Source organism: Apteryx mantelli, chromosome Z, assembly GCF_036417845.1.
Source record: "Apteryx mantelli isolate bAptMan1 chromosome Z, bAptMan1.hap1, whole genome shotgun sequence".
Lineage (NCBI taxonomy): Eukaryota > Metazoa > Chordata > Aves > Apterygiformes > Apterygidae > Apteryx > Apteryx mantelli.
In genome coordinates this window covers 18,414,163-18,439,064 of record NC_090020.1, presented here as the reverse complement: position 1 = coordinate 18,439,064, position 24,902 = coordinate 18,414,163, and the positions used below count along the sequence as shown (strand labels likewise).

Below are 24,902 nucleotides of genomic sequence, written 5' to 3'. Positions count from 1 at the left end.
AAGTAGCATGACCTTTCAACAGCAATTTGAAACCTGTCAATAAATGCATTTCCCAGACCAACTCCAGAAGAAAAAGCAAGTTTTCACACAATGCTGTGTAATTGTGAAAATGAAGCTGCACAGAGTTGAGGTGATGTAAGTCATAGGACCACACATCTAAAAACCATCATGTCTTTTATGATTTGTAATAGTTCCAATGAGGATGTGAGGCCCAAGACTAAAAATTTGAGTGGGAAAAATGAAAACAAAGGCGTGACTACATGAATGGAAAATGGGAGGAAAATAATCTTCCCTTTTTATAAAGCTTTTTTACTTTACTGAAAGTACTAAGTTGAAACCCAGACTTTACTTTCCATGGCCCAAAAGAAACACAGTCTGATAAATCTTCTTAGTGAGTGCTGAGTGAAACCTAGAGGGTGCTGATAATCAACTGCTAAAATTCCACTACTAGACCAAAAGGACACTGTGTGTAGTTTCTCTCCTTTCGATTGGGCTGATCACCTTGATGTCTTTAGTCCCAGCCAAAGCTGACATACCCACAGAGATTATAACACTGATCTTCACAAAAAAAAAAAGTAATTTTTTGTCAATGTAACGCACCATTTAATGTAGAAACTCAAGTATTTGCCCAAAATTGTCTTCATAACTACTGAGAAAGACATTTCTCGTTCTCTCAGAAGTTTTAGATTCAGCATTCCCATTTCAAACTGCGCAAGTTATATGTCGTAGGCTACAACATTGTTTTCAACATATTATTCAATTTTCAGCACGAAATATATACTTTACTCATTTCTACAGACAGAAATAAAGAGATGCTTATCCTAATAGAGATGTATATGTGAGGATGCTCTTAGGAAGCAGAAATAGTGGTAAAGGGGAGGAGCATCAAACTCTACAAGCCTAAAACATGGAGCTATTGAGCAAACAGCTACTTTAAAGTAGCTGTGCATTGTATAGATCCATTTGGCATGCATATGCCTACTGGATCATACCTTGGGGAATACCCAGCTTGTGAGTCCCAGTGAACTGAAGGGTGAGGTTGGTACCAATCTGCTCAGAAATGTTAAGACTGAGGCCCAGAAGTGGAAATGCTAGGTGACTGGGCTACTTAAAGGTCAAAAGCTTATGCTCCTCAGACTTAAGGTGTTTCCATGGTAGAAAGCAGCTGAGCAAAGGAGTTTTGTGAATTGTAGTGTCGGATGTAGCTGCCTAAAGTTGCACTTAAGTCAGGATGTAATCCTGAATCCTGTGGAGTTCCCATGTTTCTTAAATGGAGCAATACCACCATCATCTTTGCAGAGGATTATACATGTTGCCTGAATCCAGCTAGCCAGTGGGACAAGGCCCTTTGTATCCCTCTCCTAGGTATGTAAGATGTTTGGTTCCTATATGGCTCCTCTCACGGAAATATTGCCCTCTGGCTGGCCAGAATCCAACCCTGAATTAGACAATACAATGCAAAACAAAAATGTGGCAACAGACTGCAAAACTGTTTTATAAAAAATAATATGCTAGTGCAGTAAGTAAGCCAACATAATGAATTAGAGAAAAAAAATAAGCATCTCTTATGTATTGTGATGGAGAAGATGTTAGGCAGGTCACTAAATTCTGTTCTTGGAGATATACACATCTGAGGAAATAATTTTGCCTCTGGTCTGTAACGTCCTCCCTATCAACATGTAGCAGACTTCCTAGCTAACATTCTTGTCAAAAATCTTGCTTTGGGTTGGTTCTAGAAATAGCATAGTTTATCTGTAATGGCATCTTCAGATTTCAGGGCCTGTTTGTGCAAGTCCTCACTCCCGTGTGTGAGTCTTAGCACAGCAATGATTAACAGCTTCCTAAACCAGAACCTAACTGTAAAGATCCCAAACAAATTACAGCGTATTTTGTAATCAACTCCTTAGTAAAAAATATTGAAACCCCCGTCTGAATCATGTGAACATTCCTTTCATCATTGTGTCTGAAAGATAACAGCACCCTAGTATGAGGATGCCTTTAGTAGCCTTAATATGATTGTTGCCAACACAACGAAACAGAACAGGGCAGGACAGAGTCTTCATTACACCATCCACTAAACAAACACAACCCGAGACACAGCCACTGATTCAGAGACCTTACAGTCTAACAAATCATGCATAATCCTTCCCTAAATACACTGTTCGACCCATTGAAATGTTTGGATTCCAGACAATGAATGACTAAGAGCACAAAACACATTTAGCATTTACTTAATGATGCTTTGCAGTTCAAGCGAGGTGAGTTTTGTAAATAGAGGGCATAACTTCCACTAGAATAATCAAAACTGTTGGAAAAACTAAACAAACTTTCAGGCACACCAGCTCTTTACAAAGTTTAAAACAGAAGTCAAGACTACATTCAAGTTGAGAATAATTCCTCGGACTTCAGTCTGAAAGGCTAAAGGACTAAAGAAAAAGTACCTGGTACTTTTAGAGTTAAGTAGATATTGTAAACAGATATTTGCCTACAGAGCAACATAGCACCTTTATAGCGTTTATGATGTGACAACACTCAGTGTTACACAACATAACACAGGCCTTCTTACGAAGTTCCTGGAAGTAAGCAGGGGATGGGTTGTTCCAGTCCACAGCTGGGAACAGCAGGAGAGTAATATCATCAGGTGGCAGCAGGAGGTAGCAGGAGGTAGGCCGCATGGTCTGTGTCTACCTTCACACACACAGTGAAATGCGGTTTAGCAAATAAGATGTTGCAAGCAATCTGAAAGATTGGGGAGAAATCCTGATCTCGTGGACCTTGCTCTAGATTTGAAATAGCAATCTTGCTACTGATTTATTCATTCTTATGTTCTGTATTTTTGCTCTGCCACCAGCATACTCTGTAACCTTAGAGAATTCACTTTGGCTTGTCTTTTCCTATTCCATCTCACATCTTTTGAATTTTGGTACAGCAAGGGTATGTCTGCACAAAGCACAGTGTAATTCCCTCTAGAAATAGCCAAGAGAGACAAACTCATCTGAAAATCAGAAGTAATCAAGCTATGGTAACACGGCATTCCTCTCTGGACCAGTTCGGCTGAGAAGGAAACATCAGAGGAATACCAGGTTAATGGGCTTGTACTGCTTCACATGTCAAAGGTAGTTCGTTCTGAGGTAGCCGTGAGGAACAAAGCTGTACGTTTATTTCATTGGGAAAAGGACTACCTGCTTACTTGCATAGGTACCCTGCCTAAGATTATGGGGTCTCAATCACTGTCTGCTTTGTCTTTGTTTGTTATTGAAACTCCTTTCCCTTTTGTGCACCCACAGGCCCCCAAAGCTTCCTTCCAACCTTCACAGCCCTATCAACCTTCTCATGAAATGACTAAACTGATTTCACATTCAGTCAAGGATCCAGTGAAAAAAAACCAACAGTACAAACCCCAGACCAAAAAAAAACCAAAACAAAAAATCCGTACTAGTATCCTTATATACATCTACGTCTGTACTATATCTTGCCAATGGAAAGAAGGTACTTTGTTTCCTTCTCAGGTATTTCATAAAAAAATTAGCTATGCATACAGTGAAAACTAACATTTGTTCAGCAGTCTGTTTCACAGGCCTGTCCCAGTACGTCCTGCGGACACACTTTCTGCCATCATTCGCTTTATTCCACCTCATCCACACACCCTCTCACCTGCTCTTGCCTTCTCTGCTCCTTACACCCATATGCAGGCACTTGCAGTCTGCCTCGCTGCGCACTCAGTCCCTTGCTGGGTCCATTGCTTAACATCTGATGCTCACAACATCTGTGACAGCTTATTTGCGTTATTTTAATCTGCTCTTCATCGCACTTCAGCTTTCAGGTGAGAAGACGCCGTTTCTCACTTCCCTCTCTATTTTCCTTTGTGATTAATTTTTACCAACCCTGCATTGTTTATCTGTCACCTGTTATATTTCACTGTCACTTCTTTGTTCAGCTTCAACTATGGCAATTTAAATGCAATAATATAACTTCAAATAAAATAATTTTTGCCATACATGGCAAATACCTGCCTTTCCGTTGTTAGCAGCAGCACTGAATAACACAGGCTAATACTTCTGAGTGACATGCTGTGATCCTCTTTTTATATCTCCAACTTCTACTGAAAGAAAGACTTTTCAGAGAAGCACAAAAAATTCTTTTCTTCCTAGTCAGTGCTTTTCCTGGGAAGGCAAAAGGTGAAATTCCCCAGAAATGCTGTAAAATCAAAACAAGCCTGCAGTGGTAAGGGGTTAATAAGAAGCAAGAGAAAATAAGCAGAGATATATAGATATAAATAAACAAATATAGAGGTTTTTTTTTTTTCAACTTTTCCCTGAAATAAATAAAAGATTTACAAACAACAATATTCCAAATCTTTAGCTGTAGAGGCTCCCCAGCACCACTGTTCCTCCTTCACCTATGACAGATGAAAGACGGAGTTGGAAGACTCATAAGTTCAGCACATAAAATTCTTTCTTCTCCAGGCTTTGAAGTTATCTGGACCTGTGTTTTAGGACCTGGGACTTACTCCATCCCTCATTCAGAATCAGAGTCCACTCCCTGAAAATCACTTGAAAACAAACTTCATTTAAACAGTTCCTAAGAATATAGAAAAAAATCAGTAATCCACCAGCCAAGAAATACAGTAAAAACAGTTTTGCATTTTAGCAGCATTGTACTCACGTCAGATCTTTATGCAACCATTCGAAGAATCAGGTTAATATAACAGCTAAGATTTCCCAGGTTTTACAGACAAAGTAGCTCTATTATATTGCATGACAGCAGCAACAGTCCACTTCTCACAGTCAGTTTAAAACATGCACCGATAACGCAGCCCTCAGGCTGATATTCAGCTTTATGTGTGTCCCTTCAAAATAAGTGACTGTTTTAAAAGGAAACCACCACGTTTCTTAGGAATTTATGAGCAGTTCCAGTTTCATTTTGATACTGAAAGTACTCTGAGTTCAATGCTTTGTATTGCTGAGAACATGCATCCAAACAAGTTTATTCAGAGCATCTGGCAGAGTTTATATGCTCGGATCCTGCTTTTGATTACACCTGTAAAGTTTTCTGGATTTATATCCACTTGGGGCAGTGTACAGCCTTGGAGTCTGAATATCTTGCATTTACTAGGACCATTCTGCATTTATGAAACTATCAAGTTTTTTTTTTTTAATTCTCTTCATATTAACCTTACAGAACTTCTTCTAAGGATTGCTTAAAATTTGCATAATACGTTTCCTGTCCATGTTCATTTATATCCATATAAAAAAAATCACAATGAGGGTAATAATACACTGGTGCCCAGAGAGGCTGTGGAACCTCTGTCCTTGCAAATATTCAAAACTTGCCAAGACAAATCCTGAGCAATTTGATCTAAGCTGGTCCTGCTTTGACTGGGGGGGGATTAGACTAGATGTTCTCCAGAGGTCCATTCCAACATAATTTATTCTATGACTCTTTTAAACCACATCACCTAACTCACTGGGTGTCTCCGTGCATTTTATTGTTACTAGGTACTGTTTACCTCTATACTGCAGTTCATCACTTTATCTTTTAATTTATGACCACATCATTATTATTACCAACTATTATTTTCAAGTCATGTTTGCAGAAAGACTCCCTTCTAATCACTGTTTTTCCCTTATTTTTTAATGCAAGCAGTCATGTGTTTTTCTAATTTTCAGTGGTCTGTACAACTGGGGAAACAAATGAGTGTTCTGTTCCTCTTCCTATCACCCAGACTATAGCACTGCTAGCATTTAACACCTAAATGCAGACCCTGCTTTCTCACATTAATTTTTATAGTATCAAGACATTAACCTGATTACATAAAAGGCTTGCTTCAATATTTTGAGAAACGGAACTAGGAATATTTTTTGTAACTGGATTTTAGTTCTGACTAGGCAGTTTTTATCATGGATCAGAACTATTCTTTAATTCAGCTATCAGGGCTGAGTAAGAAACTTCGTTTAATCAGTACCTTTCAGCTCCTTAAATACAGAGCTGTGTCATAATGACAGTTTTGAGAAGGTATTTTACAGGTGGAAAGGATTTTAGAAAATTGCTTCCAAAGCCAGCAGAAATGCTAGAGCGAGAAGTAGTGAAAATATGTACATTCTCACTACTATATGGATTAAATGCTTTTGTCTAAACTCATGAAAGAGACTGTTCTTGATGGAATAATACCAGATGTAAATCAGAATTTTTTTTAACGCCTGAATTCTGCCTTCTTCTCTGCACAGTATTCATAGATAAAGCAGACTTATTAGAGTGAAAATAAATGACATTATGATGTCAGACAAAGGAGTTAACTGCTCTTCCAAAAAGAACGTTACTTATTCTGCACTCACTCTCATACTCATTTATATTCCCTGAACAGGGAAAACACTTAGAAGATGATACAGTTTAACAAGCAGCTATACAGAATCTGTGCCCAGTCAGTTCACCAAGCAGAACAAATTTGGTCGCTGTTTCAATACATGTGTAATTGCAAACAGTCACTGGTGAGCTCACACTGTGCTCCTTTGGCATGCTGCCTGGTGTCCCAAATAGCTTTGTATTTTGCCTACCCTTTGCCTAAACCTTCTGTGGATTGATGGAAGACAGTTCTCATGCATGGTGAGCTTCTTTGAGCTGCTTTTTGCCATCCCTGCTGTCTTCGCCACATCAGGAGGCAATGGTACCGAAGAAGGGCGTTGCTGGGTCTGGGTCTGAAAGAACAGTGTGCTGTTCTACCTTGCTAGCTAGAGAGCAGAGACAGGAGGAGAACGTGTCCGTCCTTGGCTAGGATTGCAGAGCTGTCGTAATTTCTGTGTTGAGCACACAATTGCTGAAGGTGAAGTAAGCTTCTTGCATTGAAAAAAAATCATCAGCAGGCTGCATTTGATGGAGATAATGCAGATGAGACCTGTGAGCTGGATGGAACTTACTCGTAATTGTGACCTGATTTACACCTGTGTTGATATGCCATGCTTTCCTCCTTGCAACTGAGTTGAAGAAAACTGAAAAAAAAAACCAAAGTGGATCACAAAGCAAACAAGCGAGGACTGCCAGATCATAAAGATCTGTGCTGCGTGCACCTTTTGTTTGTTGAGACAGGGGAGAATCTTATGACTCCCACTGTGCACGGCAAAACGGTTATTTGGGGGCCAGCATCCCCAGAACCTCATGGCTGTGCTGTAACTCGCTTCAGGGTTGAGGAGACAACAGCCACCTCGACAGGTTGGGAGGTTCTGGTGGCTGCAGAGGAGGTTCGCACGCTGCAAGCCCATGCTGCCCATGAGTGACAGACACAGAGCAGGATACAGTGGTCTCTTTCCCAAGGTTTTCTCAGATGTGTTGGTGCTGTATGTGGGACACACATGCTCTTTTGTCTCCAGATAGTTCTGCATCACCTGGAAGTCTGCTCCAGGCCAAGACAAGTGATAGTTGTGGCTTTATCCCCATGATTTCTGGTTGGTTTGAAAATATGTGCAATGCCTGCCTGCCCCACAGTTCCAGTGTGACTCAGACCATGAAATTAGATCTTCTGTTATGTGGTAGAGAACAATCAATCTCAATGACATCACTGTTATGCTAATTTTTGCCTCTTTTTTTTCCTCAGTGAGTTTATCTTTGTGCGGTCCTGGCTTAGAGAATCATCCATGTGTAACCTGACCTTTTGCCAGAAAAACTCCAGTGACCTCTTTGGCAGCTGTCAGAAGTCAATGGATTGGAGGGTAGGCCACCATCAGGGCCAGAGTTAGGTTTGATTTGTGACTCACAAACAGCATTAAGTTTGCGTGATGTCCCTAACACTTTCAGTGAAAGCAAAGGGGAGAAGACAGCAGCAGAATAAGATCCATGCTCTTTTTACAAGTATGTGGGAGTGGGGGAAATGAATCTTTCTAAAACACTTCTTCCTACCAGATGCTTTTACTGTTCTCTTACCTCCATTTTGCCCTCTGCCTGCCACCAATACTTGAAGGCCTGGCTTGCTTGTGGCCTTCCAGGCAAAGACAAATAGCCTATGTAGGAAGGACTTTTTATGCAAACGCACTTCAGAATGAATAAGATTTTTTTTTGATGGGATTTATTCATAGCAAAGTAAAGAAGGTGGCAGAAGAGATATGAACAATGTGCAAGTCATGCAAAGCCCACAGGTGTTGTGAGGTGGGAAAGGCAGGAGATAACCCACTGCCAGATTTATTGTGGCAGATGGATGTCCCAGCTGGAGTCATGGTGCCTTTGCAGAGTACCACTGTCCTACTATTGGTGACTCTGCCTGCAGCAAGTCCTTGGGGAAGGCACGTGGTGCACAGACTGGAGGGGTGGCACAAGCAGATTGGGGGACTGCAGCTATCCTGTGCAGAGGACAAGCAGTCAAAGGTTGCTGCAGAGCAGGTCTTCAGGTGCTGATGGTATCTTCTGGTGCACACTTCTGCCGGAACTAGGAGGAAGATAGATCTCTTGCCTGGCTCTGCTTCACTACACTGAACACCCCATTCAATTCGTGACAATGTGTGTTCAGACTCCTCATTGTAAAACACTTTCATCTCTAGTTCCATGTTTTTGCAACCTCAGATTCATTATTCTCTCGACCAGAGCATACACTTTTGTGTCTAGATTTGTCTGCAGGTGCTGAGATTTCTTCTGAAAGAAAAACAAGAATCTTCCTTGTTCTCTCCCAGCCTGACAGAAAAGGTGCCCTGAGGTTATTTTACAGTCGTTTCCACCATCTTCTACTCGTTCTGAGCCAGCTATGGCTAGAATAGGTTTTCTTCATGTGTTCCCATTCTGGCACAGGGGGACAGAAAGCTTAGTGCAACTGCCCTGAGCCAGTGAGCTGCCTGGGACATCTCCTGAGCACAGAAGTATTTGGCAGGGACTGGGCAGGGACAATCACCTGGATTGCCTGACCATGGAAATATGGAGTGGGAGATGCCACAAAGGTAAAGTCCCACTGATAATATCTCTGCCATTTTGCAGGTTAACCCAAGGCTGCATGATGTGCCCTCGGTACATGTCAGTCCAGGATATTTGTTATTTTTTTGGTCAAAAGAAGGGAAAAAGGGCACGCATCCTGTATGCTGTTCCATGAAAAGCCCTGATGGCCCAAAGGCAGTGATTCTATTTTTCTTATTATTTGTTATCCTTTAATGAAATTGTTATTACACTGGTAGAATTGGTATTCTACAAGGAACAAAATGAAATGGCATATTCTGTAATAGACCACCAAACTGGTTCATAATTACATTTTGCAAATGAACGAGCCCTGAACTCAAATAACTATAAACCAGTTCTGAGTATGCATAGGAACCAGGCTTTTCTGAACAATTTGAGGCACCTGAAAGCGTTCGCCATTAGAAGCACAATGCAGCTTACTGAAACACGATCTGCTCTACCTTCTTACTAGATTTTATTTTTCTAAACAGCCAATCGTTTACACAGAAATTGTTAACTGACGGAAAATAAGACTATTATGAAAATGGTATTTAACTATAGCTTTTATGTTAGGATCAGAAGGCATTTTCTCTCAGCTAATTCACACAGTCTAAAAGTGTCTTATTACTGGTTAGTTGTGTATTCTCTCTCCCTTTGTCAAGCCTGAAAATTAATTGTGCCAATATGACTCACAGCACTGGAGGACCAGCATGTGGGCCTGTCTCCCTGTATTGATAAAAAGGAAGCCCAGAGAATTAGCTTATACTAAAAGCCTAACTTTTAAGAGGGCGAAAATTAGATTTGAAAAGTTTCATTTTGGATGTCAAAGGAAAGCAAAGTGGAGTTTATTTAGAGAGGACAGGTCTTTTCACATCATCTGTTAGGTACCACAGCTCTTGCCTTTCTAGTGAAGTAGCAAAATTTCAAGCTTCCTATCAACCACTCAGGAGCTCAAGCACTGGCATTTTGGGTGGCAGAGTGCAGCTATAGAATTTTTAATATATTTAAAACCTCTTATTTCATTATTTTACTCATCTGATGTACAGTGCTGTTAACAATAATGTAACAAGCACTGACTATATGTGGAGAGAAAGCAATAGATTTCTGTCAAAATGAACAAAACCAAAGGATGCATCTGAAAGTCAGAACTGTTAAGAGGTCTGCTCCTAGCACAAAGCTATGGCATGTAAAATTAAAGAAAAACCCAGTCATGCTTGTGTGAATTAAGCAAGGAAGTATACATGAATTTTTCCCATTAAAACAACACATTGTTAACACATTGTTTATTACTGTGGCTAAGCAAGTTTTAAGCAAGTTTCTGCTTTAATGACTTCTAAATCCATAGTGTTGAGTATGCTTCTATAAAATAGCACAATTTAAACATACACACTTAGGCCGGTCAAGCCTGAATAACTCAGCAGTATCATAGTACTTTTCTCTGCTGGGAAAAGATACATAAAACAATTTCTGCTGTTTTGTGGAGTATTATAAGGAGTGAAATAAAAAGATTGACTTTGGTTCCATGATATTAAGCAAGCACTAATAGCACTTGCAAAGGGTGATTATTTAAGAGAAAAAAATAGCCTTTTCACTTTTACTCTAATATGCAAACAGCTGTTGCAGTCCTCAAAGAGGAAGTACAAAATGAAGAGGCTGTCTTGAAGAGGTATTATACACAAGGTAATAAGAAACTATGTTCGTGTGTAGAAGAGAGTCAATGCTTTTTCCACACATGGTCCTAAGATTTCTGAGGCCATTCTTATGCTCTGGGAATAATTAAGAATTATCCATTGCCTTCAATGACACCAGCATCAAGGCCTCAAAAAGTGGATGTTCAGGTTTGCATAGTATCTATGAGGAATCAAACAGCAAGAATAAGTATTAAAATGTGCAAGCACTGCAATGAATTAGAGAAAACATTTTATAGTAACTTTTCAACTTGACTTGGGTCTACTGACTTAATTATGGTTCTGAAAAGTATTTCTCTATCCTACCGCAGCTTGCCAAAACATTACTAAACACAGCTTCACATCAGCCAGATCAGATACTGCTACCAGTGAAGACCTCAGCTGAAGCCTGCATTCATATCTTTAGGATCCCACAACAGACTCATCTATTTTAAACTGGAAAATAAAACCCAAGTACAATGAGATTCTGGATTTCCGCTCTCTTTTTTGTGAGAGTCAAGAGAAGGGTGACATGAAGTGAAAAAGGAATGGTGATATGGAGGCAGATACTATTTTACACCAAATCTTAGACATCTGAGTTTTCAGAAGTAGTCCTGACACCTAGCATCAACTAATTGGAGAGCAGAAAAAAAACACAAGAAAAACAAAATACATTTTATTTTAAAAAACTGTGAATAGCACTGTCATAAATAATTCTAATCTGTGTATTTTTGTTACACAAAGCTATGCACCTAGCAAATGTAACAAAACAACAGCTGAAGAACTCGAATCCAAGAGCATGTTCCCTGAGCACTTCTTAAGCAATCAAATGAGCATGTATTTCCTATCCATGAAGTTTGAAGGTTCCCCTTCTATTTCCAAGATGAATTAAAAGGGTCTGAATAAAAAGCCAGTCCAAATCAAGAGCTGTTCTTCCTGAAGGTCCAAAGAGTTGCACTGTCTCCAAATGGTAAATCAGAAGAGTGACCAGCAGTAACCAAGCAGTGCCAGCTATATCACACAAGGAAATTATATCCCCAAAAGAACTTCTTCAGAGCAAGAGATTTAAGCAGCTCAGTACTACCTAATTATTTCCAAACCACAGTGTCAAGCGGGTTTCATAATCTTTCAGTCATAGCTGTGGGTAACCAGTATTTTAAAATCTATGACAAGGACAGAAAATGTCCTGTTTGTATGGCATTCTGTATTGTTGCACCCTAATATTTTATGCGGATCAAAGTATTAAACATTTCTTTACAAGTTGGAAAGCAAAATCTCTGCAAGGAATTGAGACCTCCAGGTGGAAAAACAGCCCAGAAGATGGACTATTCTACAACTAGCTACAAAATTCAGTATGGTCATAGACCTAAAGTGCTTTACTTTAAAGATACTTTTAAATTAAATGTGTCCTTGAAAGTGCATAATCTTTATAAAGCAGAAATGTGGACATTTGAGTAAATATCTCCATACCTATTCGCATATACAGAGGCCTGAATCCAAAGGCTTTTTATACCATGATAATTCCATTAGCTTCATTGCAGTTTTCCCTGACTTACAATGATATTGAAGAAAATTGCAATCTCAAAATAAAAACAAAAAAATGAAAATCCCCTTTCAATAAACAGAATACAGAACATCAGAGCTGTCAAACATTCACCGAGGAAAAAAAGCTTCCCCTACTTACACTAAGTCTTCTCAACTTGCTTATCTGTAAAACAAGAAGTGCATGAATAAATTTTCAAATTACAGTGCATTAATTTCAAAATAACAGAACATTTCATAGCTTTGCAACTCTTTTCCTAGAGTTTGGAGGCACCAACAAAAAGTTGCCTTCATTGCCAAAGTTAATAATCTAAAAATTAAATTAATAAAAGGTCAAATAAAACAGAAACAGAAGGTAATCATGGGAAGAAAGAAAGTGGTAGTTCAAGCACAATGATGGGAAGTGCTCTCCTAACACATACAGACAGTGCAATTGCTGGGGCTTAGGATCCCCATTCTTTTCAAAGCCCAACCCATTCTTCAGTGCCCAGTCTGTCAGTTTCCTTATTAGTACATCCTCAAGCCATGACAGTCTGTCTTGAAAACATTTCTGTGGGACTGGCAGGCATACCTGTTTATATTTATTAGAGTAAAGTGTGGCAGGGAGGGATCTGAAATGCAATGCAAGTGCTTTGGAAGTCAGACAGAAAGCGAAAGAAAAAAATCAATTACTTCTCCCTTTGGTTTCATACCAGTTTGTTTTAGGAATTTCAGAGATTTGGTCATTCATTTTCCTGAGACCATGCTTTGCTGAGACAGAATCTCATGGCTTGAGACTTGCTAGAGTGGCAGTGATGCTATAAGATCTCCTTCCTCATCCCCTTCCCCACTGTCATACACCACTGTCAGTTGTGCTGACACAACTTTTTCTGTAACAAAAGTGCGGGACAGATGAAAGACTGATTTGGCTTTATATATCCCCATATCATTGTTTTTGCACACTTTTCTTTTTATTTTTAAAACCAGATTAATTCTTTGATATAACTCTCAGTACAGCCACGCCATCAGTTGTGATGGTGAATTTATAAGATAGACAACAGGAGGTCGTATTTCTCCTGAAGGCTCTGTCTGTTGAAACAGAAGACTGAATAAACTAGCTGTGAGTCAAGGCTCTGCTGGTCTGTTAGATGCAGAGACTGCAGATGATATGTGCTGTATGAAATTTGCTACTATTCTCCCATTATGATTTATACTTACATTTCAGGTCTTCCTCTTCAAAAGAAACATCTCTGCAATTATGTTTATCCTCATTTTTGGACAGCTCTTTAAATAAACCACATACATACAGATAACAGTCAGCACAGCTTTAACTTTTCATCTAGTGATAAATCTTTGTTAAAACCTGCTGTCCCAGGCCTTCCAGGAATTGTGTGACTGAAATGCAGGCAAGGGAAAGGATTAATACCAAAAATTTTGTCTGTTTTGGGCAACAACACTTAAAAAAAAAATCTGCCACCAAAAACTAATTTTTGACAGAACAGTGCAGTTTAAAGTGGTCTCTGAATAAAACCAAACACCAAAATAAAAAAAAAATTCCCATAAGCCACCATGCGAGGATTTTAATTGCTTCTCTCCCTTAATAAATTTTAACTCTCTCCCTCTTCCCCTGTTTCTCACTTTAATGGTGGTACTGGTACGACTCGCCAAGCTTTGTTAAATAGCACCAGTATCACAACAGGAAGAAACAGGAGCTAGTAGGGAAGCAGCAGCTTCTCCTTGTGATCCTCTGGGTTGGGCAACCCCTGTGTCCTCAGTGGTGTGACACAGAGCCTCCCATGTGCATTACAATGCTGGAGGCTACACAGGGTAGTGCCAATGCGACTTGCAGCGCCGAGTCTGCCCACCACGCTGTGCTGCCATCATGAGGTGTACGTTGCAGGGAGCATGTCCCACCTCATCACAGACTTATAACACCGGAAAACCCTCTGTCCTCCGCTATTCGCATCAGGGCTGCCTCAGCTCCTGGAACAGGTATGCGCTTTTTTTTTTTTTCATCTTTTCCTTTCAAGAAATTAACAAAGTAATCAAAAGTCACTCTTTAACTATACTTTATAGTTGTTACATAAATGGAAAGTAGAATGCAAAACAGGAGGTTAATGTAATTTTGCCTATGGTTGTCATAATTACAGAATAAATTCATAAGCAACTATTTCCATGAGAGTCATGCTGATCTAGATTTATGCCATGCTGTACATACTTGCTACATTCATTGATGCATTAGCCAGACATGCTCTATTGTCCTTATTTTCCCTAGTTGAAAGAGAGTAAGAGGGAAAATCAAAAAAGAAACAAAATATTGATTTTCAATCTAGTGGAGGCTCAAGTAGTGGGAAGGACACTATGCTATGTTTTCACCCCTAATTTGAATATATTACATAACAGGGAGAAAGAAGCGAATCATCTTCTCAGTGTTGCGGGGGGAAAAAAGTTCATATTCCAGGAAGGTTCCGTTCTTAAAGAACCTTCCTGTATTTAAAGAATCACCTGTCTGCTCATCTACAACAGCTTGGGTTTTAAAAGAAATACAATGTCACTATTAGTTTAGTTTCTGAATTAACTTGTAGGTTATGGTGTATATATGTATGTGTGTGCGTGTGTGTGTGTGCGTGTGGTGTGTATATATATATGTGTGTGCATGTATATATAAATATGTATGTATGTGTGTATATACACACACACACACACACAGATACATATACACACACACACACATATCATAAATATATATACATGTACATCAAATATTTCTCAAGCAACCTAGGAAACTTCTGACCTTCAACTAAAATCCCCAGATGGGAATCTTCTGAGAAGTCAAGGATTCCTACTGGCCTTTCTTCCACTTTCATGTTCTGCCCCTATTCCTATCACATTCTTAGGACAAATACATACTTAGCCATGCAGGGTTAGGTGCAGCCCTTCTGTATATAAGCATCTATAAGCATCACCTGCAAGCTTGTTAGGATTACAAATACTTCTCCCAGAACCTGTCTCCATAGCACCTATGCAAGAGAGTAGTCTGTGACCAAAGACTGAATATCTGCATTTAGTTCTATCTTGTATTTCATGAACATGAAATTTCAGTGTAGACTTTGCTGATAAGTGCTTTTGTGTGATTTCAAGCCAGAATATAGTGCTGTTTCTAGTTTTCACTAGCAGGGAAGAGAGCTGGCAGAGAGGGAACCCAACTGTTCTGCCATACAGCCTGAGCTAGTACAACTCTCTTGGTGTACAAGCTTTTGAAATACCACTTAAAAAGATATTACCAAATAGCCTTTGCTTTGGTTCCAGCTGAATTTCATGCCAGCTACCCATTTATATATACTATAAAATTTGAGAATTTCCAGATGAGCTGTTAGTCCATTATCTTGTTCAGCTTTTGGGAGCATTTCTGGTAATACTTCCCAGAGTAGTGTGAGTATGATACTGTAATGCTAAGAGAAGAGTGTCAACTTTGAGGCCTCTTGCACATTTTCCTTGCATAAAGCTTGACGAAAAAAATCAGAAAGGTTATTTCAAAAAAAAAAAAAGTAACTGTGGATCATGTAAAAACTTTCCGAAATTTGTTATAATCAGATGAATTGTTTTCACCAAAACCAAAATGTTCAGTAAAAAAACTTTCCTTTTGATATTTTCAAAAGGAATCCTATGGATGTTCAGAGATCTGCCTGACTTTATTGCATCTCTTTAGATGAAGAGTAAAAAACATCCCTAAATATAAAAACCCATCTTTGCCCAAGGGGGAAAAAAAAAAAGAAAGAAAAAAGACAAAATGAAATCATACTTACTTCAGGTTGAGCAACACATTTCAAACATTTTTCTTTAATTTGGGGGCAAAAAGATATTATTTTCGTGTTAGGATACCCTAAAATATTTTATCTCCCAGTTTTTTGTTTGGCCAGCTACTGAATGAAAATAAATTACTGCCAACACTTTAGCTCTTCAGCATAGTGTGATGCCAAAAATATCCAAATAATGCAGTCAAGTGAACAGAAAAAGCTCAAAACATAAGAAGGAAATGAAATAAGTGGTACTAAGCCACAACAGGAATCTCTTATGAGAAAATCTTTCAGATTCAAAAGCTTAGACATCTTGTTTCATATGTAGTGTACCATTTTTATTGCATTTTTTTTTAACCAGAACCAAGGTATATCTAGAACTCATAACAAATAGAACATTTTTTAAAATACACGCCCTTACAGTTTGTGAAATTCTTCACAGATTGTAGAAAAAAAAAAAAAAGCCATATCCACTCCCACCATTCAGGGCCCAAATCACAAGGGAGGTCTCAGAATCAGAAGCTTACAGCTATGCGAGGTACATAAGCTATGCTTTCACCTTTAGATGGAAAAAAAAAAAAAACTAAACAAAGCCAATCCTACTGCTCTACCTCATTACCTATAAGCAAATATAGGCATTATCTAAAAGCAAAAACAGAGATGTAAGGGTGAGCGACCTATGAGGGGCTGACAACCTGTTCCATTCTGCTAACTTAATAGCTAGTATGTGATAAAGTCAGATAAAAAAAAATTGCGGTAAAAAACTGGTGGTTTCAGGATGAAGGAACTAAGCCAAGCTTTTATCCTCTCATCCCATCTCTGTGAGGATGAATTAACACAACAGATGGATAACAACTGAGATATGCTAAAATAAATAACCTGAATACCTTTTCTTATGCAGAGTGTAAATAGAAGCACTGATCCAAAGAGAGCGGTCACAATCAGAATTGCTCCAACAAAGCGTCTGTTCTTAGTCCACAGAATATCCTCAGCTGAATCTTTAAGAAAAACAAGCGGGGAAAGACACTGCAGAATTATATTCAAGCTTCTCCATTTTGTTTTCTTTTTCACCCTATTATGTTTGTTACTAGGATTTTAGACATGACAGCAGCATTCTAGATTGTATCCAAGGCCAGGTGCTGATGGGGCACTTCACCATATCTCACTAACTCAATAAGGCAAAAAGACAAAACACACCCATATTTATCTTTGCTTCCAGGATTCTGGGTGACAGTCCCTTTGATTCCTGTCAAAAGTCCTGCTAGTCATCAAGGAACAAAATGCTTAGCTCCATTCCGTCAGGATTATAGAGAAAAGATGGCTGAGAAAGAGATCAGAGAGTCCCCTCGAGACGGTAGAGCTCTGAATGCAAAAGATAGGTGGCCTCCTCGAATCCCAGAGGTATTTCTTGTCAAAACGGTACTCTCGGTACTCTCATTCTCACCACTCTCCGAAAGGAGGACTAGCTTGTTACAGGCTCTTCCCACCTCCTGCCTGCTTCCACCCCCTGACAGCCCAGGAAAGTGTGATTCTGTGATTCACAGATACCGTGAATTGGACTGGTGAAGCGACCTGGCTCAGTAACAGCCTGACAAACAGGAAAAGATTATTTTTCAGCTGGACCAGGTTTCCAGTCTGGTTCATAGCTTATGCCAGCATACCACAGGGACGATGGAGAAATAATAAGAGTAGCCAAGGGCAAAAGCAGTAGGGGTGGTGGCTGATTAAAATGTCTTACAGGAAACTGTACTGCTCTCCTGCATTCATGTACCTTGTGTTAATCCAGATGTTATGAGAAATAAAATCTGTGCACAATTTGTTAAATTCAATATGCTGGCAGCAAAGGCCGTGGTGGCAAGAAAAAAAACATGTTCAAATTTCTTAGACAATTTTCATCATTGAAACAGAACATTTTTGGAAAATGTGTTTAATTTATAAAGAAGGGTTTTATTTCTAGGATCAAAGCTCTACGCTTTTCAAATAATTGAACTCCCTTTAAATGACAGGTGCACACTCAATTTTCACTTAACTATAGGCCATGCAAAATTGCTATCCTTGAACAACTAGTTCCATCCCCACATGCACAGTGAACATATTAATATTGTGAAAGTGTGCGCTAATAGCAACACTTAACACCACACAGTATTTCTTTTTGGCCTTTCCTAAATTAGATAGGAAAGAAAAGAAAATCATGACTGATCCATTTGATATGAAATAACGCAAGATCTTGAAAAGTACTACTATAAATGAAATTCAGAAGCGTTACCTGCTACATATAAAATAGCAGATGTATTTTCTTGAAGTTCTTCATTCCAGAATATACAGTGAAAAAACTCATCAGCCCTGCTTTTGATTGTAAGTGTACTTGTCACACGATACAGTTGGTCATCTCCAGTTTCATAACTTGTGTTTGCCTTATCAGTCAAATCCTGGTATTTTTCATTTTGCCATATTACTTCAGCTTTCGGGTATCCTTCTGACTGGCATGTTAACTTCCATTCTTTGTCTCCTGTACTCACCACTCCTTGGTTTATAGTTCTGTAAGGAGCTAAGCAAAGGGAAGAAAACAATTACAAGTAGGAGGCGAGAAGAGCAGCATACATTAGCAAGACAATTAGAAACAATCTCCTCATCCCCAGCCTCTGGGCCAAATTTCTATATTCCAGCTTGGCTTTTGTAAACAGCATTCTTGACAGACAAGGTACATGTTGTGTCTCTTCACAGTAATCAGGGGGGTACAGGATTTATATGGGGTTTATTACAATGCTGACATTGTTCGGAAAATTGCATTAGTTCTCTGGTCCAGTCTGCCCTGTCCAAATGTTTTTTTGCAACACCATTCCTCATATGCCTGGAAAACAAAGTATGGAAATAGATTCCATCTGGACAGAAACATAAGGTTATTCAGCTGTGCAATGGCCATGAGGCTGCACAAGTCCCTAGAGAGGTTTCTTTAGATGATAACCCAGGCATGCCTTCCATCAGAGACTCCTCTGAGATCTTTCAGAGTGTCACAGAGCACTGAACCTCCTGCAGTAGAACTCACCCTTAACTTTCAAATTGATCATCTTGTAGTCAGCTCCCCTGTAGTCAATAAGACAGCGGTAAAACCCTGCATCTCTGAGCTTAACATCAGTGATCTGAAGGAGAGACTGCCCGAAGTTCAGCTTGTCTTTCAACAATTTTATTCTTCCCTTAAAGTCACTGTGCTGACTGCTGAAGTCTTCCTCCCCTTTGAGAAGTACGTAAACCTCTTTTCTAAATTCATCTTTTTTTTCCCAGCTGACACTTAAATCTCTAAACTTTAATTGCCCATTCACTGGAAACGTGCATTCCATGGTCACGTTGCTCCCGTATTCCACAGTGTAGAGTGACTGTGGGGCTTCAACGGTGAATAAAGCTGAAAAACAAAATTCAGAAGAAAAATTTTAATTTTTCAATTATAAGCCTAATTTTTGAAGTTATGTTTTATCATAGGCATAGGACCCTTGAAGGACCAAAAATACTGTCCTGTTCATACAAGCTAAACTTTTTTGCACGCACACAGCCAAATTCAGGACAAATTGGGCTATTTATATCTGCAGACACCTGATTTGTGCATACACACAATATGATTCTGTTAAAAAAAAATAGATGTATGCATGCGCACATCCTCTGCTGCTTTCAAAACACTGTCTGCAATTGTTAATGCCTCTTATGAGAACGTTCTGTTTATATAAATGTCAATTACTTTTACACATGATGCTGAAGAATACAAAACAGATTCCCAGGTTTGACATAGCCAATGAAACTACCTGTGTATTGCAAATGGTACCACGTCTTAAGTGGGATACATGCTGAAACAAAGACCGGGATTTCAATCCAGACCCCTATCAAAGCACCTATATAAGCACACATATCTAGAGCTTAATTTAAAGGCATGCAAAGACCTTTTTATTTAAAACATTAAGCAAAGAAAAACAAAACCAAAATACTAACGCTTTACGGAAAACTACCTGAGGAGTTAAAATTTCCATGCTTATACATGGATAGGAAAACTAATCAAACAGTTCAGCTTCTTACCGTTTAGGAAATGCCAGTGGAATACAAATATATACAAAAGCAAAGGCTTTTCCATGGTGAAGATAGAACCTAAAATGATAAAATAATGGGCAAATATAAATATCTGCTTATTTCTAACTTGCATTGTAGAATATACTTTAGCCACACCATACAAAGAACTGGACTCAATGCACTGAATTCCACTCTAGCCAAAGACATGCCAAAATTGCACCTATGACCATGGTAAATCAGACAGAAAGTTTCTTGCTTGGGTTTAGGAAGGAGATACACTTTTATTTGCTCTGAACATTTGCTGTTGGTTATGGCAAAATATATACTTTGTCAATTAGCAAATAAGCACTCATAAGTACCAAGTTGTTACTGTAAACTGTAGCAGGGAGCATTGCCACTAGGAAGAGAGAGGAGAAGCTTTTTATACACATTCGGTGGAAGAAAGAGAACTCACCTCTTCTCCACCAGTTTGCCTAATTTAACATACTGTGAATTTACTAAATTTTATAACACCTGGTTTCACAATGCTAAAACAAGGCTTGTGAAGTTATATATATTGTAAACAACATTCAAGTGGTAATTAATCTTTTAATGAACATTTTTACAACAGTGGATTTGTAGAACAGTACTAAAAACCGCCAGCCTACAAGCAAAACCTGTTTGCTTGATTTTTTTTCTGCTTTACATCTGAACATGCAAATTATTTTAATTTTCCCTTAAGAAAATTTTCCCCTCTCTTTGCTGACAGGCCTTTTATACTCCTACACAACACTAGCATTACAACACATTGATTAATGTCAATTCACACACTTACTTCACACACTCACTGCACTTCCTAAGTGTGTATTTTGAGGCATAGCAGTAGTAGGATCAAACAGTCTCATTATTTTTCAAATTACCTTCAAGCAAAATGCAGACTCTCTTTAATGCAAGTCTGTTGTGAGTACAGAAGAATCTAGAATTTTATTTAGATAAAATTCTGGGTTTGGATACCCAAACAGCCACAAAAATAAGCAAAGATTGCATTAAACTGCTTTCTAATGGTGGTTCCAGTATTTGCATAAGAAATTAGGCAACACCACATGACCTAACTGATGAGAGTCTATCTGGTCTGAGAATTTTTTAACTGTTTTGTCTTTGTTTCTCTGATTTTCATGGTAACAAAGTAACAGCATTGTCCCGAGTCATAAGACACCTACGTGCCTTTGTAGCATGGTAGCTTAAGGGACTTAGACTCTTCTCAACAGAATCTGATACCAGCTACTTTCTTCCTCAGCTTTCTGCTGCCTGATCCCAGCAGAGACTTTGTGGACAGCAACACAGATAGAGCTGAAAAAGAAAGCCACTTTAATACACGGCCAGGCAGGCATGAGCAATTACAAAAGGATGTTCTGCTACACAGGGATATGAAAATACAAGTAAGATCCTTAAGACACTATTTCACTGATAAATACATTCCAGACTTATACAGCTAGAGACCCAGATTTATTCCTTAACCACAAATGATGTCCCTAAAAGCACCAGCAAACCTCTGCCTAATCCTGTAGGTAGCTAAGATACCCAAGTTTCTGGTGATGAGCATGCATGAGAATGCCTTCAACATTATGCCACCACTGAGGTGAGTTGTTCAGAGCACCAACTCAGCTTCAAAATAAAGCTCCTCAAACAAGGCAGAAGAATACCAATCTCAGTGTGCTCTGATCAGGCTTACTCCAGAAACAGCCTGCAGAAGAGCACGCTAGTGAAACTGATGGTTACAAGCGTGCATCTCTCTGGGCTGCCCATGGGAGAATGACCTGGGTTGTAGTACACTCAGGTCCAGAATATATTCTACTTTGAAAAATATAGAGACTTGAGCTAATAGACTGCCTGGAACAAATAGCATGTGCACTATAGTCATGGGAAGGTACACACCTGTACCATCACACGTGACCCATACCCTCTTTTTCAGCAGGAAATCATAATTTAGGCATTAACTCCAGGGGAGGGTTTTTGACAAACTCCTCAGAGAAGAATGATAGGAAGTAAGCTTTTTTATGGCTCTAATTCTTGTATCCTACAACTGAAGAACTTTAATTTGCATGCCTTCTCCAACTGCCAAGCAGGGCCTTACTAAGAAATATGACACTACTTAAAAAATCCCTCAAGACTGAAAATATCTGCTACTGTACTCAATTTTTCACTTTCAGACAGAGAAAAAAAAGGTCCAGGTTAAGCCCAGATGCACATAAAAAAAGTCTTCTGCAATAACCGTTACAGAGCCTTCTTCTGTTTCACCCTGAGCAGGCACATACTCTAGGTGGCTCAACTAAAGCCACTTGAGACCCTAGATGTCATTCAGGGTGCCAAAGCAGTTGTCTTCTCACTACTTTTCTTACAGAACCTACCACAATGTCCCTTCCCTCCTCCTCCCAATTTGTATCTGACCTGTAGCTGACACAGATTTAAAAAAGCAAAAAGATATTCACAGCATAAAATACTCTTCAGTCTTGCGGGCTGTTAACATTTCTCTCAAAATCAAATGAAGAGAGGCAGAACAAAGCTGTTGCACCCAAGCTGTTTTGTGATAGAACTTAAATGATGATGTGACTCCATTTATTTCTTTAGGAAATTTCCCCACTACTGGAAAATTCCCCACTAGGGAAAATTCTCTATTGCTAACAGTGGTTCACTGTAACCAGAAACAGAAATGCTGGGAAAACTACTACACAAAATGCCACAGGCATTTTAAGACAGATGTCATCTGATCAGAGCAAGATGTGAACAGTCCTTGGAACACCAGTAACAGGAAGTGACCTATCTACATTAACTCAAGGTTCCCACAGTATTTATCACACACCGTGCTGAGCAACTGCTAACAATGACTGGAAATTTCTGCAAAACTTACTTCTGTGTGTACACATCATAAGTAGGAGTAATGGGAAGAACACTGTTTACCTTTCTCTGGTAATAGCTTACAGAATATAGCTTACCTTTTCTCTCCAAGATCTGAGAGCAATGAAGTCTTCTTACCAGGCTACTGTGTAGTGCAGGAAGAGTCATTAAACCTTTATACTAGATTAGAGGAATAAAGAGCACTGGTTTTTTTTCTTTTTCTAGGTTCTAGAGATCAAAGAATACAGAAAAAGCAAGTATTAGAAGCCAAAGGTAGTACTCACATGAATATGCTGATGGTAGTGGGATGACCTGATCAACAGCACAGCATATGACTTTAAACATATGTTTCAGTGTAAGTTCACCCACTCATGCTGTCTTTGAATATCTCAAACAAGGGCTGGGATTCTCTGAAGAGATAAAATACTGTAAGACGACCACTTAAAAATTTTCAGTGAAAATTTTCTTCTTTCTACTTCACAGCCCACTCACAGTACCTGTCATGGAAATAAAAACACATAATACACAAAGTTGGTATGAGTTAACCTTTTTACTATAAGTGTGGGAGGAACAGAGAGGCAGTGGCATATGAAATAACTGAATGTAACATTTAGGTTTTAGAAACCTGAAACTACCTTAGGAGGTTGAGGGGCTGGATTTCTGTAACTGGTGAGGCATAATGAACTTTTCTTTCCACCAGTTTATTCTGTGCTTAAAAAACAGCTTTAGTGACATTTTACTTTCTCAGAAAAAAGATACAACAAAAAGAAACCAAAACTAAACTGTAAAATAATGCCTGAGAGATTGCAGAAGTCATTAATGTAGCTAGCTCTCAAAATTATGAATTTACTGTCCTCCTGTTAATTGCTTCCCTTGTCCTTCACAGGACCTTTTTTTCCCCATGTAAGCACTTACAGCAAATGAAAGATTCTGAAAGTTATTTTTCTTTTACAGTGAGTATAAATATAGATATATAGATACACATATATATGTATATACACTACGGTGTATATATAAAAATACATACATTTATGTGTATACACATGTATCTTTATGTATATGTGTGCACAAGCATGTGTATATATGCATATATCCATATATGCACATCCACAGACACATATATACACATATAAACAATATGTATATATACACATGTGTATACACACACACACAAACCCCTAAATTCTCCACTTGTGCCTGCAGTATGTTTTGTCCTGCAGCCGTTTTTCTAGACGAATCTCTTCGTGTCAGGTGTCACTAGGTATCCCAACAGCTCGGTAGGAAACTATGCGCGGAGGCTCCAGGAGCTATTCCGGCCGCAGAGGCAGCAGCGCCAGGGAGCGCGAGGTGCCTGCCGGCACGGCGGGGAAGCCGCGCCCGGCAGCGGCAGCGGCAGCGGCAGGTCAGCCCCGCGCCCCGCGCCCCGCGCCCCGCGCCCCGCGGCCCCCGCCGCCGCCGCCGCCGGAAACTCCGGAACCGGCGGCCTCCTCTTCACGAGCGGCGCGAGCGACGGCAGCGGTCCCGGGCCGGCACAGGTCCCGGGCCGGCGGGTTGTGCCGCTCCCCCCGGCCCCTTCCCCTGCGCGCCCCTCGGCCCGCCGCCCCCCACGTACCCGGCGGCGGCGGTGGCGGCGGCGGCTCCCGGCGGCTGTGCGGTGCGGAGCGGAGCGGCAGGCAGCGGGCGGCAGCTGTGCTGTGCTGTGCTGTGCTGCGCGGGGCGGTGCGGAGCGGAGCGGAGCGGAGCGGAGCGGAGAGGAGAGGAGAGGAGCGGCTCGGTGGGCGGCGGGCGGCCCCCGCCCCGGGGCCGGCGCCGACGCCACCTCCTGCGGCGGCGGCGGGGGGGGGGGGGCTGCCGCCTGGGGCCTCGCCCGCGCCTTCGCCTGCGGCCCCGCGGCGCAGGGCTCCCTCGGGAGCGACGGCCGGCGCTGCCCGAGATCCTCGCTGGGAGAGCGAGAGGGAGCCTCGCGAACGGGGCTGCCTCTTTAAAAAGTTAACAAAAACCAAGAGTTACGACACTGACATCACCTTTCACATTTTGGTCACAGAATTAGAGATTCTGCAGACCCTTAAGGTACAGGAACATT

At 40.1% G+C, this 24,902-nt stretch overlaps 1 protein-coding gene across 8 annotated transcripts; it reads right to left on the bottom strand.

The window, feature by feature from the left end:
- Window positions 1-10,048: 10,048 nt before the first annotated feature.
- Window positions 10,049-24,526, bottom strand: CD274 (CD274 molecule). Of its 8 annotated transcripts, XM_067316117.1 has the most exons (9): window positions 24,432-24,526; window positions 23,104-23,316; window positions 19,955-20,023; window positions 18,939-19,292; window positions 18,159-18,440; window positions 16,780-16,890; window positions 13,314-13,379; window positions 12,259-12,282; window positions 10,049-10,758 (listed from the first exon to the last, which is right to left on the bottom strand). In XM_067316117.1, the coding sequence occupies exons 2-8, from the start codon at window positions 23,162-23,164 to the stop codon at window positions 12,260-12,262; spliced, it is 966 nt and encodes a 321-aa protein (XP_067172218.1). In that variant the 5' UTR covers window positions 23,165-23,316; window positions 24,432-24,526; the 3' UTR covers window positions 10,049-10,758; window position 12,259. The 8 variants fall into 8 exon arrangements, with proteins under 8 accessions (XP_067172218.1, XP_067172215.1, XP_067172217.1 ...); XM_067316114.1 differs by lacking the exon at window positions 10,049-10,758 and having other exon boundaries at window positions 11,235-12,282; XM_067316116.1 differs by lacking the exon at window positions 10,049-10,758 and having other exon boundaries at window positions 11,235-12,282; window positions 23,104-23,229.
- Between the last annotated feature and the right edge of the window lie 376 nt (window positions 24,527-24,902).